The sequence below is a fragment of the Sprattus sprattus genome (assembly GCF_963457725.1).
Source record: "Sprattus sprattus genome assembly, chromosome: 11".
In the NCBI taxonomy this organism is placed as follows: domain Eukaryota; kingdom Metazoa; phylum Chordata; class Actinopteri; order Clupeiformes; family Clupeidae; genus Sprattus; species Sprattus sprattus.
In genome coordinates this window covers 17456633-17470852 of record NC_137909.1, presented here as the reverse complement: position 1 = coordinate 17470852, position 14220 = coordinate 17456633, and the positions used below count along the sequence as shown (strand labels likewise).

The 14220-nt window shown below is 43.8% G+C and overlaps 1 protein-coding gene across 1 annotated transcript in view; it reads right to left on the bottom strand.

Moving 5' to 3' along the window:
* The window catches only part of camk4 (calcium/calmodulin-dependent protein kinase IV), a gene marked incomplete at both ends in the record, with an annotated part of 19454 nt that extends 6764 nt beyond the window's left edge, over positions 1-12690 (bottom strand). The window contains 5 exons of the mRNA XM_080847998.1: positions 2128-2200; positions 3080-3162; positions 3322-3384; positions 3779-3857; positions 12590-12690. Of these exons, the coding sequence (XP_080704124.1) occupies positions 2128-2200; positions 3080-3162; positions 3322-3384; positions 3779-3857; positions 12590-12690 (399 nt within the window). The remainder of the gene's footprint in view (positions 1-2127; positions 2201-3079; positions 3163-3321; positions 3385-3778; positions 3858-12589) is intronic.
* Positions 12691-14220: the final 1530 nt, after the last annotated feature.

Sequence of the window (14220 nt, the reverse complement as noted above, 5' to 3'; positions counted from 1 at the left end):
CTGGTCTGCGTGGCTCTCAGGGGGCTGTGGGTCAGCACACACACGCCTGCGGTGGTGGCGGCAGTGGCCGACCGGCTGTGCGTGTGTGTTTAAATGAGTCCCGCTCCTGGCATAATTCTCTCCTCACCAATTACTGTGAGGGCCCTGAGTGTTGGCTTGCTCAACCGGCCTCCAGGGGGACTCTCTGTTCCTGTGGAAAGCCCGACGGAGCTGACACACTTAAGGTGTCTCCTATTTTTCTTTTTTACTCTCTCATTCTCTCTTTCTCCCTCTTTCCCAAACTCTCCTCTCCCTTACTCTTTTTCTGTCTCAGACAAATGTAGGAGGGCTGCCACTGTCAAATTCTTGAAATCTACACTGACAAATAGGTTATGCTCAATCACCTGCAGACTACTCACACAAATTCACTATAAAGAGGCAGAAACAGAATTAGCATAGAATGAACTTCAATAACCTGTTTTACCGATTCTTTAAAATATTTATAATCTGCAAGTGATCCTTTCATGCCATTACGTCTCCTGAATGACATTCAGATTCTTTGCTAAACAACGGCGACACACTCTCCACAGAATGAGCGAGGGAAAGAAAGAGAGAGGGGAAAAAATCACTTTGAAGTCAAATATCACAACACTCGCCACGGAATTCTCTGCATGCCGGCAGTGACTCAGACATCAAAGGAACGTCCCGAAACCCTGGGAGTGTTCACCGAGCCGGGCCGTGCCGCAGCCAAGCCGGCGAGATGGATGGATGCTCGACACCCAAAGGGGCTCCTGCCATGCTGAGGCTGACTGAAAGGAGCTCTGGTGGTACGGGGCAGAGCCCGCCTCATCTGTTCAGGGACGAAGGGAGGCACGGAGCTCTGAATCGTGCTGAGCGACGGCCACTCAGACACAAAGAAAAAGTGCCACACGCTTAGCAAAAGAAAGAGGGGGAAAAAAACACATCTGACTCAACAAGAAAAAAATATGATGTTTTTCAAAGCCTGTCTTTCCCTGTCTCTTTTTTTCCCTTCTTGTTTGTCTTTCGACCCCGGTGGGAAAAGAAACATGTTACATCACTAAGGACCGCCAACTCCAAGCATGGCTCCATGCATGAGAACCTCTTCTTCTTCTTCCCCTTCGTCTTAATATCTCATCTCCTTGGCAACAGAATCTTTGCAAAGCCAGGGGGGCCCCTTGTTTCAAAGGAAGACAAGCAAGTAAAGGTATAGGCTACTCACTGTATGAAGAGTTACCTCTCTGATTCAAAACGTAATATAGGCCAATGAGGGGGAATTCCCCCCCCTAACTGTCACTATTCTCTTCTCATGAGTTTACTTGTTTACATGACACTGAGAGTGTCTGCTTTTCGGTTGATGACAAGGGGATGGGAGATGTGAAGGAAGGAAGAAAGTGGCAAGAAAGGGAGTTTTCCACTGGTCTACGTTCTCCAGACATGGCGAGGATGAGATTTGTGTGTGTGTGGGTGAACATGTGAGAGAAACACAGGACAAAAATGTAGAGAAGGAAAGAGGAGAGACACAGAAAAGGGAGAGAGAGAAAGAGGGAACATAGAGAGAGAGAGAGAGTTTGGGAGAGCAGAGGGGGAGAAGCGAGGCCCAGGCAAATGGCCATTTATGACCAATGTTTTAGTTTGACGTAGAAGAAAAAAAACAGAGGTAGTCTAACATGCTCTTTACACTGAATTCAAAATGGTGCTATTTACAGACATCAGTGAACGTAAGAACCTGTGTCACCTAGTCACAGGACCAATGAGATATCTGAGATATCACCTAGTCACAGGACCAATGAGATATCTGAGATATCACCTAGTCACAGGACCAATGAGATATCTGAGATATCACCTCGTCACAGGACCAATGAGATATCTGAGATATCACCTCGTCACAGGACCAATGAGATATCTGAGATATCACCTAGTCACAGGACCAATGAGATATCACCTAGTCACAGGACCAATGAGATATCTGAGATATCACCTAGTCACAGGACCAATGAGATATCACCTAGTCACAGGACCAATGAGATATCTGAGATATCACCTAGTCACAGGACCAATGAGATATCTGAGATATCACCTAGTCACAGGACCAATGGGATCAATGGGGTGTGAGCTGAAGAGGCTCACCGCTACGGCCTCCAAGACCTGCTTGACTGCGTCCGCTGCATCACGTTCACTATAGTAACCCTTTTCCACCACCCTGTGGATCAAACACACACACACACACACACACACACACACACACAAACGGTTACGAACACACACACACACATAAAACATTACACATGACAGCTAAGGAGCCACCTTGAAGTATGCAAACTGAAATTCACTTTCTAATTAACACTTCATCACTTACTGCTAATAGTGTGGGATGGGAGACAACATATGAAGGGGGGGGGGGGGTTAGGCAGCAGCCGCACTCAGCTTAAATGAGTCATATAAAAGGGTACCCACTGAGCACAGATTCATTCCGATAATAACACAGCTTTCTGTCATGGACTCGTTTCGTGATCCTCCAGTCAAAGCTGATAACAGCCTCTCTCATATGAGTTTGCGTTTGTGTTTGCATCATGTAGCCTTGTCTTATGTTGAAAATCCATAGCATGTAATAGCACATCTTATCATGCCCATCTCTGGAGGATATGTATGTATGTATGTATGTACAGTATGTATGAACAGTATGTATGTACAGTATGTATGTATGTATGTATGTATGTTTGGATTACATGTTGCTTATAAACATATTACAAACACACCTTATGACAGTTTGTAAATGTTAAACTTTGGCTACTGTAGCAGTTGAAAGCTCAGTGCCATTTAATGTGTATGTCGTGAAATGTCTACTCTACACAAGACTCAGTGTGTTTCAGTGTGTGTGTGTGTGTGTGTGTGTGTGTGTGTGTGTGTGTGTGTGTGTGTGTGTGTGTGTTTGTGTGTGTGTGTGTGTGTGTGTGTGTGTGTGTGTGTGTGTGTGTTTGTGTGTGGATGTGTGTTTGTGTGTCGTTTGTGTGGATGTGTGTTTGTGTGTCGTTTGTGTGGATGTGTCACATCTCCATTGTAAGGTGAGGCGTAAACAAACCTGTCGAACAGCTCCCCACCGGTAACAAGTTCAAGAACCAAACTAATCTCTGCTGGGGTCTCAAAGATCTCTTTCAGCTTGATCTGCGAGGAGGAGAGAAAAAAAACTCAAAAGCAATCAAAGCTCTATGACATTCACAGGAGTAGGAAATAGTTACAGAAAATGGCCTTTGATTTGGTTTGATGGGTGACACAGCGAAAGACTAACAAGCTTTTTCTTGCAACGTCCTTGAAAACCCTTACAATGTTTGGGTGAGATAGTCGCAGTAGAACGCCAATCTCTGTCCGTACAATCTTCTTGTCCACCTGCATGACGGAGAAAAGAGAAAGAGCTGTGAATCAAAGACGATCGACTCCTCTTGTTTACTGAGATAATAATAATACGGAGATTGGTACGCTTCGCGGCACACTTCACACTGACATTTGACAAGGTAGGAACATGCTTCACCAAAGCCAAGTGGAAAACTAAACACTGATCAGTTATCAAAAATAAACACAGAATAAGACAGAGAGAGAAAGAGAGAAGGAGAGAGTCTCCTCAGTCATTTGAACATCAAGCCACTGTTGTCACAATTCTGAGAAAAAGACAAGAGTCTCTCTCTCTCTCTCTCTCTCTCTCTCTCTCTCTCTCTCTCTCTCTCTCTCTCTCTCTCTCTCTCTCTCTCTCTCTCTCTCTCTCTCTCACCCTGGGGCCACTTACTGTCTTCTTCAACAGTTTGAGGGCGTAGGGCTTCTGAGTTCCTTTCTGTCGGCATCTGTACACCACCGATGTCGCTCCCCTGTTCGGAAAGGGAACCACACAAAACACCCAAGACTCAAACACAGCCGTCAAAAAAACGAAAGAAAAAAAAAAACTCCTCAGTGGCAGCCGCCAGCGTCTGGGTTCACGTTGCTGCCACGCTCCACCGAGGCGAGGAGCGATCGCACCACATTACAGCGATGTTAGACACGGCCCAGATGATCTGTGTATGAAGGCTGACAAATGTAACACCAATAACCATGCAATGAGTACTATTTTTTCCTCAGAACCACAATCTTGTGAGTCATGGCTATGGGCACATTCCCCCAAGGAACGATTTTGAAAATATAAAGCTTAATTACAGTGAATGTCAAGCTCAATGAAAGAATTTACCCCACGAAAAGCGTGGATGAAGGGCGAACGAATAAGGCTTGGGGGAAAAAAAGAGGCGCATTTCTACTGACTTCGGCAGGAAGTATAAATGAAAGTAGGCCACTGGCTCATTCACCTAGGCCAGGCGGTCCATGTTAATTAGCTGAGATTTTCTCACTTAATTACAGCCCCCGGCCTACAGACACCTTACAGGCAGTCCCAGTCCCTCCAATCTCTTTAAAGTCCAGCCGAAGAGCCCTGGCACACTGTGTGAGCATGTCCACTGCCCACAGCTTGAGTGGGCACAACGGGTGCCAGCGATGATAGGTGCAAATCAGTTGTGATTCATAGTCAGATAATGGTATATTAGGAATAGCTTTGAAGGCATAAGAAAAGAGTGGGGTTTGAAGGAGAGTGTAGAATTGTAATGTCACACTTAGGTGGGGAGGTTTATTTAGGGGGAAAGGGTGCTGTTGATATCGGGGGTGGGTTAGCATATCTCCATCCAAATGTGCAAATGAAGGAGAATGGGGTTGGACAGCTTGGCTAATGCAATCAAGAGGGCTGGGAGGGGGAGGATCCCTGTGCTCAGAGACAAGCATCTGGGCTCCCTTAGGACGGCCAAGCAGGGAGATTCTCAGCAGTACGGAACCAGACCACCACTCTCTCTCTCTCTCTCTCCTTCTCTCTCCTCTCTCTCTGCTCTCTCTCACTCTCTCTCCTTCTCTCTCCTCTCTCTCTGCTCTCTCTCACTCTCTCTCATCTCTCTCCTCTCTCATCCCTCTCCCCCTCTCTCTCTTTCTCTCTCCCTCTCTCTCCTCTCTCTCTCCCTCTCCCTCTCGCCCCTCTCTCTCTCATCTCTCTCCCCCTCTCTTTCTCCTTGTATCGCTCTCTGTATCCATCTCCCCCTCTCTCTCTCTGTATCTTCATTTCATCATTCTATCCAACACTTGCTTGCTTCACCTTCCTTATCCCTCTCTTTTTTTTTGCATGGGGTTGCAATACAGTTGGTATTATTGCATTACACAGCACACCTCTTTCTGTGTCTCTCATCCAATTTCAATAATTACTGTGTCCAGCAAGAGAGAGAGTGATACAAAAATTAAATAAAAGACAACCAGACAGACCCCCCCCCCCCCCCCCCCCCATATTAACAGCAGGAAATGGACCAGGACCAAGAAAAGTCAATTTGATGTGGCAACACTCTACCCTGCCTCCCCCCCGCCCCTCTCTCTCCTTCACTCTCACCATCTCTCTGATTCTTAAGCCGATCCCAGTAAATCTTACAATGCCTCATTTCATTAGGTCATTAAATCTTAATGCCATGCTGTGCAGAAGGATCTAGATTAATAGGGGATTTCTGCTCTTTCTCTGATGTATGAGAACAAACGTAATGGCCATGTTCCATCTCAGAGGAACAGGGCTCCCCAGAGAAGGATGTCTCAACATCAGACAAACTGATGGCTTGCTAGCCAGACAACAACACAACAGAACACAGCACAGCAGAGCCCAAAAAAATATCACCAAAAATTACCACTGCCTTCTATTAATGTGACAGAAGGATGTGTGCGTCAGCGCATCAGCGTAAGAGTGAGAAAATATTCATTTCAACTAACGTCAGCCGCTCAAAAGATACCAAGAAATATTTTCTCCTCTGAGTGAGGTCCCATCGTGAAAATATGAAAATAAAAGTCAGAGGGGAAATCAATAAGAAGCTCTCCTGCTGGCTCAGAATCATGATTCCACCATTCATGCTCGACCCCCCTCTCCCATCTTTCACCATCAACTATGGGTTTAAAGTTAGAATTTTCATTTCACTAGTTCACTCGCATGGCTTTGTCCCCCATTGAAGTGAAACAGTGGAGGCTAGAGAAGGATTTGTGCCGTTTCATTATGAAGTGATTACACCCAGCTGATTATTCTAGATGGGCCTTGTTTCAGAGACCGCCGGGGCTTTTTATGTTGCCTACAGTCGCTCTGAGACTTGCCGTGCAAAGATCCAGAGACAGAACCCGCACACACACACACACATACAAATACAATCTCAAACACAAATGCACACACTCACACACACACACAGACAAACACACACAGGGAGATGAAGCTCTGTGTTGGAAAGGGGGAGACAAGAGAAGGAGAGAGAGAGGGGGGAGGGGGGAGAGGACAAGGGACAGTAGAATGAGAAGACAGGATTCAGAAGAAAGCCGGAGAGGAGAACGGGAAGAACATCTGAGATGAGAGGCAGAGGGAAGGGAACTACAGGCTGCCATAAAAAGGCCAGGGAGAAAGTCAGAGCCTTCAGATAGAGAGAGAGAAGTGGAGGAGAGGGCAAAACAGGCCCCAAGGACAGGGGACATGAGAGGGAATTAGGAGAGGACAGGAAGAGAACAGGAGAAATAGGAGAAGAGGAGCCCTTCTCTTCTAGTAATGATTTAACAGGACTGATGGAAAGCCATCAAGCAGCAGACCAGACCACTGTCTTTGCTCGTGAGCAACAGTTCCCGCCACTAATGACCAAAAGCCAATCGAAATTCATCATGCTAACAACATTACCAGCATACGAGGGACAACCACTGCAAACTGACCCCGCTGTTGAAAGCTTGTGGGTAGAAAAAAGCCTCTGCAGTAAATAGGCCAAACACTCTTCGAGCAAAACAGTGATGGAGATTGCACATCAGCCTCCTAAAAAAGAATGATTTATTTAGCCTCTTAAACCTCAAATGGTTGAAAAAATTAGCTAAATGGCTTGAGTAGCCATGTATTGATTTCTTGTTTGATAAATAGATTGAGCGATATTCTAGTATTTTTTATTCATTATTTTAGTTCGAAATACATCTTTATCACGTTTTATCACCAACGAGGCTTCAAAAGTCTTCCGAGCATACCACACCGCATCATGTCTATATATCACATGAGTTGGTCTAGAGACGCACACGCGTCTCTGTGTCTGTGGATGATGCAATAATGGAGTGTGTGGATATTAAAGACAGGCTTCTTGTTGGACCTAGACACCCCACCTAGATCTCTTCAGAACATGTGTGGATGCACAAGACAACCGTGATGTCTGAACGTCTGGCTAGAATCCATGTTGTGTATGAATATAAGAGGAAGGTGTTACATTAAAGGGAATGACTGTACTCCCTTTGGACTGCTAGTGGGATTTGTTTTTGACCTTTGTGAGATTGTCTACAGTGGATGTTCAGAAATTCCCCAAAACAACACAGAGTTTTATATTCTGGCTGTTTAGCTGTCATGTTTTGAACATCCAACTAACATCCAACTAACACCTGTCATTTGAATTTGTTTTGTGGGTAGAGAACTCTCGCTGTCTGTGTTCATTGTGAGTCACAGCAGGAGTAAAACCTCAGTACAACCACATCCTGTTACAACTCTCAAACTGTAGGCTAGACCCTGTCAAATACAGGAAGCAGAATACAGGATGCAATGCATAGAAGTAATCACAGAGATGGAGCGGGTCTATTAAAATTGCAATTAAACTCCATCTCCACAACGGCTTATACTGTATGTTTTCAAGTGGACACATTTTATGTGATCTTGCACTAAGCAACCAGATTGATTTCAAACCACTGATCAGGGAATAAAGGGATTACAGTAATTACTTTCAGTAAGACTTCACACTCAGACAAATTACCTAACCAGTAGCCATTGACATGACAGCAGCACAAAATGAGGGGGTAACACCCACTCCGAGATGTCAATGAACTACAAATCCCACATAACCTCAGCTGAATGATCATCACGGTGATCTAACTGATCTATGATTACAGCAATGCAGATAAAGAGATGATAAGCCAGCGGAGTCTTTAAGGTGATGTCTTACAGCGGAGTCAATTAGATCCCTGTTGATAAAGATGGTGCCAATGTAACAAGCAGGCAGTGAGTGGTCGGGGGGGAAAAAAATCAATTGGACAAATGTACCGTAGAGAAGAGGTTTTTAAGCAAAAACCAACTAACCAAACTGTCAGAATAGGTAAGTAAAACAAAAACCTAAAGTACATTTAAAATGTATAATAATTAAAAATATATATATATTTCTCATAATGGGTAGGAGTTATGAGACCAATATGAATATGACCATTAGACCAATATGAACTATCTAGAATAATAAATGCCCAAGTTCTAGACAAAAACCTCCTGCTTAGCCCCTAAAATATCCATCCTGATAATTGAAAGCCAGCTTATGGTTTCAGCACTATTCGATCATAAATGACCTGATTTATCTGTGTTGCATAACCAAAACAGGAAATCCTCTTACTTTTTTGACAGTTGACCTCACTGCTGAATAACCAGGGAATTGATATTTCTTTGAGTGTTTTCCCCCCTGTAAGCTCAGACTATTAAAGAGCGATGCTTCCAAGCACCTATGTGAAGGTAGGTGTGAGAAAGCAAAGACATATGGCAGCATATGTACACTGAAACTAAATTTCGTTGCCGTGGTTATTCATATCACACTTACGGCGATGAGAGTTGTGCTGAATGTGATGTCATAATGAAGCCTGCTTCAGCTGTACTCAAAGTGAGGGTTGTTAGTTGAACACAACGGTAAGGCCACAGCCTTGGCAGTCAGCACTTGAGGCGAAAGGAGAGAAGAAAGAGAGGACGCAGGCATTTGTGCATTACACAAGCTGCTCCTGGTTCAGTCTCCTACATGCCCAGTATTACATAATCACAGCAGAGCAGAGGGGAGAGAGAGAAAGAGATGGTGAGACAAGACAAGAGAGATGGAGGGAGAGAGAGAGAGAGAGAGAGAGAGAGAGAGAGATATGAACAGAGTGAGAGGGATAAAGAGAAAGATGGAAATAAACAGAGAGGGAGAGAGGAGCTCAGCATCATCTTCATTATGCATTCAGACTTCAGGACCCAAGAGCTTGGCCTGTCTCTGCTCTTAGAAGTGCTCAGAAACTTGTCCGGAGACCAAGGATTATAATTTTAACTACAACTTTTACATTTAGGTCTTTTCTCTAAATAAAAACAGATGACAGCTCAAATTCGGCTGATATTAAAGACTCAAAACTAACAAAGCTGTTTGTCTAAGAACTCTATTGTTCACTGAATCCTCAGGAAATCTATATGCACTGTTTCATTTTCATTTTCTGGCCCATATTTAAGAGTTTGCACAACTGTTCATCCCAAAGAACATCATATGGCTGGTTTGAACACTTTGTTTGTCAGAGGAGCTGTAGCTGAGACTAAGGCACATCTCAAGTAATTTTTCTTTCAGGTAAATGCATAGACAGGAAATGCTCTCTCAATTATGGCATCCTCTCAACATTCACTATTACTCACAATTGTGTGTATTGCACATCACTAGCAAACAAGTCTTCCTCAGACTTGAGGACTAGTCAAGGCTTAGACGATAACTAACCTCCTGCTACTGTCTCCTTGCCAAATATGAATCAAAATCGTACCTGTAGGTATCTAACAGACCCGGATTTCACCTTGTCTAGACTTAAAAGTCGACCTGGGAGGGAGTGAGGGAGTGAGCGAGAGAGAAGCCTCTGTGACAAGCTCAGGTGTAAGTTATAGAAGTGTGAGATGCAGGGGTCATAATTTTTTGGGGAGAGAGTGAGGGAAAAAAAGAGGGGGCCTCAGCGATAAATTCACAACCTCTGTCAGGAGCGGATCGATTGATGGCCCTTTCCACCCACTCAGGATGCAGTAACCAAGCCTACAGGGGGTTTAGGAGCTGGAACGGCTCCAGCAAGGGCTGCAACAGTAGACGCAGGAGGCAATTCATCAGGCCAGTCTGAAGAGTACACAACTCGGGTGCACCGCCCATAGGGCTGCATTCAAGCAACCACCAACCGCGGCCTTCCTATTCATTACTAGTATTACTTTGACAGATGAACACACCATTGTCTTAAGTGGAAAATCTATATCTCTTGATGGAGATGAAACATCAGCATATTGTGACTGAAAGGTCAAAAGAAGTGATTCATTGTTGGAGAGTTGCCTGGGATTAAAAAAAGGGGGCTTACAAATATTGCAAGCTTTGCACAGTATTTGGGATGCACCCCCTTCTGCGTGTTTTCGCTAACTGACTAGGGTGGCTAGCTAACCTTGAATCTGCTTAGCCTTGGAGCGCATAGAAAAAAACAGTGAGGATACAGACAAGAGGAAGATAAACTCTCCATCAGCATTCTCACTGGATGGATTCACTGTGCCAAGAACACGACTTATTGGGACTCTATGTGCATATCTGCCTGTTCAATTACATCAAAACAAACAAAACCCCACAAAAGCCACAGTTTTATAGCACCCACTTAGTCCCCAGAAATGCAGCGTTACAAAAGCACATCAACCAACACACTGTTGTTGTCTCGGTGTCCCTGCAATCAGAGAAAAGCATTTATAATAAGGAAACATAAGACACCAGCACGGATATGACCAGAGAGGATGTGGCATTCTCATTGAGCAAGCACTTCCATTCTGGGTATCATGGATACAATGGTCAAAGCCTCCTGGGATGATCTAGTGTAGGCTGTCCAAATGCATTTTCACAAACAATCTCCAATCAAACACTTAAAGGGCCTCATGATGCACATATGATAAAGAGCATAGAAGGTAAGTGTGTGCCCACTGCTCAATATTAAAGGTGCAATGTGTAGGATTTAGTGGCATCTACATCTAAATGGTGAGGTTGCAGACTGTAACCAACTGAATACCCCTCCCCCACCCCTCCCTTTCCAAACATGAAGAAGAATGTATGGTGTCCATTCTGTGCCAGCAGCTACTTGATGTTATCATCTATGAGTAGCCATTAGTAAAAGTAGCCATAAAATGTCATGTAATGAGATTGCTTTAGATGGATATTTAGATATTTTATTGAAGTTTGGCTATGTTAATTGTTAGCTGACATGAGCTCCAAAGCTTTTGTATTTAACACGTTTATTGGCAATCATTTTCAGGTGTGGGCTGATGTTGGTAAATGTTGTGTTTTGGGTCCAAATAAGAAAGATAAATTCTAGTTTTGGCGCATTAATTAAAATTACAATCCTAGAATGACAGTATTTTTTTTTCAACATTGACATGGGGTGTAAGGTTACTTGTGCTGGTGGCTATTCCCATGACCATGTTCTAGCTAAACTCATCAAACAAAGCCAACACATTTTGTTAGATCAGTAGGCTTAATAAGCTCCCTTAGCTTCTCTAAGCTAATGAAAACACGATTCGTAGTTGCAGGTGATTATGAACTAATACAAATGTATTGATTTATCAATTATATTAAATTACAAAATGTGTGGATACTACATTCCATTTATGCTGATAGACCCCCCTAAATCCTACCTACTGCACCTTTAAAATATGGGAACACAGACCTCAGAAGGCAGTTGAACTCCTGTCCTTCCTTTCATAGAAGAAAGGCTTCTGAACACAGTAAAACATTTATGCGAAAGACCTCCCTAAAAAAACATGTCCAAGTAAAGTAATTTTAAGACACACACTTGAAGTGTGATACAAATAATAATACATGTTTGAGGTTGACATTTGCTCCAACCATATCAACTCTACCAACCTATATTGATATTATATGGATGCTGACAAAAAAAAAATTGAGCACTTTGAGTGCACTGTTGCCATAGAAAACGTCTGAAAGTCTTGGTCAAGTCACACTGAGCCACTGCCTAGAGACAACTGATGGGCGGGACCATAAACACTGCCACCATTAGTCAGAGTGATTCACCGATGACTGGAAGTCAAGACAAGATACTTCATCTTGGACTGTGACTCTGACAGTAAGTATGGGAGGTCAGATTGAGATGAGTTGCCAGTCTTGGCAGCTGGTACTGGCGATAAATACAATGCAGTGTGACAGAGAAAGTAGGAACATGTCCTCCGTGTTAGATTTTAGACACACAAGTGCAAAGGCCCACATTACATTGTGCTAATGCAGAAGTCATCTCTATATCATGTACTGTATGTCTGTAAAAGTGTGTGTGTGTGTGTGTGTGTGTGTGTGTGTGTGTGTACGTGTATGGGGGGGGGGGGTATACCCTTCTTAATGCAAACCAATTGGACAAACAATAATAAGTGTATATGTATATGTTTGTGCATGCAATTATGCAAAAAAGGTCAATTATCTTCATTTGTATTGCATTATTATGTACGTTGATTGCGTGTCAGTGTGTGTGTGTGTGTGTGTTTGTGTGTGTGTGTGCGCGCGCGCGTGCGTGCGTGCGCGCTGTGGCTTGAAAGCAGCGTTGAGGCACAATATAAAGCAATACATTACAAAACATGCTCGATAAGAACCAATATTATTCTGTGAGAATGGGCTGCTACAAACGCCCTGCCCGACCGGTGGAAGCAATGCGATACATTTCAACGGTGCTTGTAAGGCAACTGATACTCACTACACAGAACGGTGTTAACAGCACTCACCGTCCCAATTCGGACTCCAGCTCATAGTAGTCTGCCAGCGTCTCCCTCTTCGAGTCATCTATCCAGTATTCCGGAGTTGCCCCTGGTCTAGACGAGGGCATAGTGAGTCCCCAACGCAATACAATTATCCTTCTTGGCGTCTCCCCTGCGGCGATTCACAGCTTGGTTCAGTTTCAGGGGATGTGGTAAAGAACGAGTTAGCCACCTATAAGGTAAGACAGAAATGAAGAGAGAAAGAGAGTCATCGCCGTCTAACAACATCGTAAAACAACGCCATGAAATTACGTCCAAAAAGAGAATGCAACCTACTTGAAACAGGTAGGCTGTCTGGAAAGCTGCACAGAGTAGGCAGACCTAACTGAGTGCAATTGTCAGCCGCCAGCTCTGAGCCCTTACCATATCGCGCTCCCTGAAATGCAAGGCGAGCGGGTGTAAGGAGGTAGGGTAGCCCGCCTGTGTTTCTGCTCGGTTTCCACCGGGTCTTACTTTCGCCTCTGTAACGCGGAGACACTTATAGGCTACCTGGAATCACTGCACGTCACAATAACATAATTACATAATATCATGTTCTGAGGAGTTGTCAATGGTTTTGACATCCTTACACTGATTGTCCAAATGAGGTATTTCATAATGTTTAAATAAAATAATATGCATTTGCAATGACGAAAAGTCATGTTTTTTTTACTTTATTTCACATAGTATTACTCACAGTCAAGGGTCTGTATGCAGTTTTTTTTTTATTCTACCAATGAAGAATAAAAATGTCCTTCATGATCATGCTCAACATAAATATATGTTAAGAAAATGTCCAGTGAATAAAAGAAACAAACTTAAAAGATATTTCATCTTAATGACACAATAAGCTCAAGGTTCTCCCACTCACCTTAAAACAAATAGGGCCTGTACATTTTTATATTAAAATGCCGTGGAGAGAATTGTGAAAAACAAGTATATTTTTATTATTCAAAATATACTGGCACAGAAAGAAACAAGAAGGCCAATCCCCCTCATGGGCATGGATCCACCGTGCCCTGAATGGCTGGTCGTCCTTTAAGACTCAAGCCAAGCATGGCTGTATGAACCATCACACAGAGAAGCCATCTGCTCAGAGGCTACCTGCTCTGTGCAAAATGCAGGCCAATGTGAAAAAGAACAAACCTCTCAGTTCCTCATGTGAAACTTACAGTGGAGTGAGGACACCACACCTCCAGGTGTACGGGACTCCATTTTGATTGTACCCCTTATGTTTGCGGGTCAGGTGTATCCTCGTGAGGCATGACTTGTTTCAAATTCAGTTTTTGAGTATGCTAGATGTAGGAGTGGTGATCTTGTGATCATCCACATTTGCTGGGGTCTTCACTACATAAAAAAAACAGAGGATTGACAATAGACCTAAAAAAGATCACAGATCACAGAGTACATCGGTTTTGATGAAGTTCTTCTAACACTCATCCATTCAGATGGCACTGTCATTGTTTTCCCCTCCTCCCCTAATCAGACACGCACTCAGACGAGCTTCATCTCGCGACTCAGCCAGCTTTTTTGGCAGAACAGCTGTGTCAGGGACATGCTGGCCCCATTCTGCTCCAACCCATACTGATTCATCTGGCAAGTTCTGTGGTGTGTCCTGC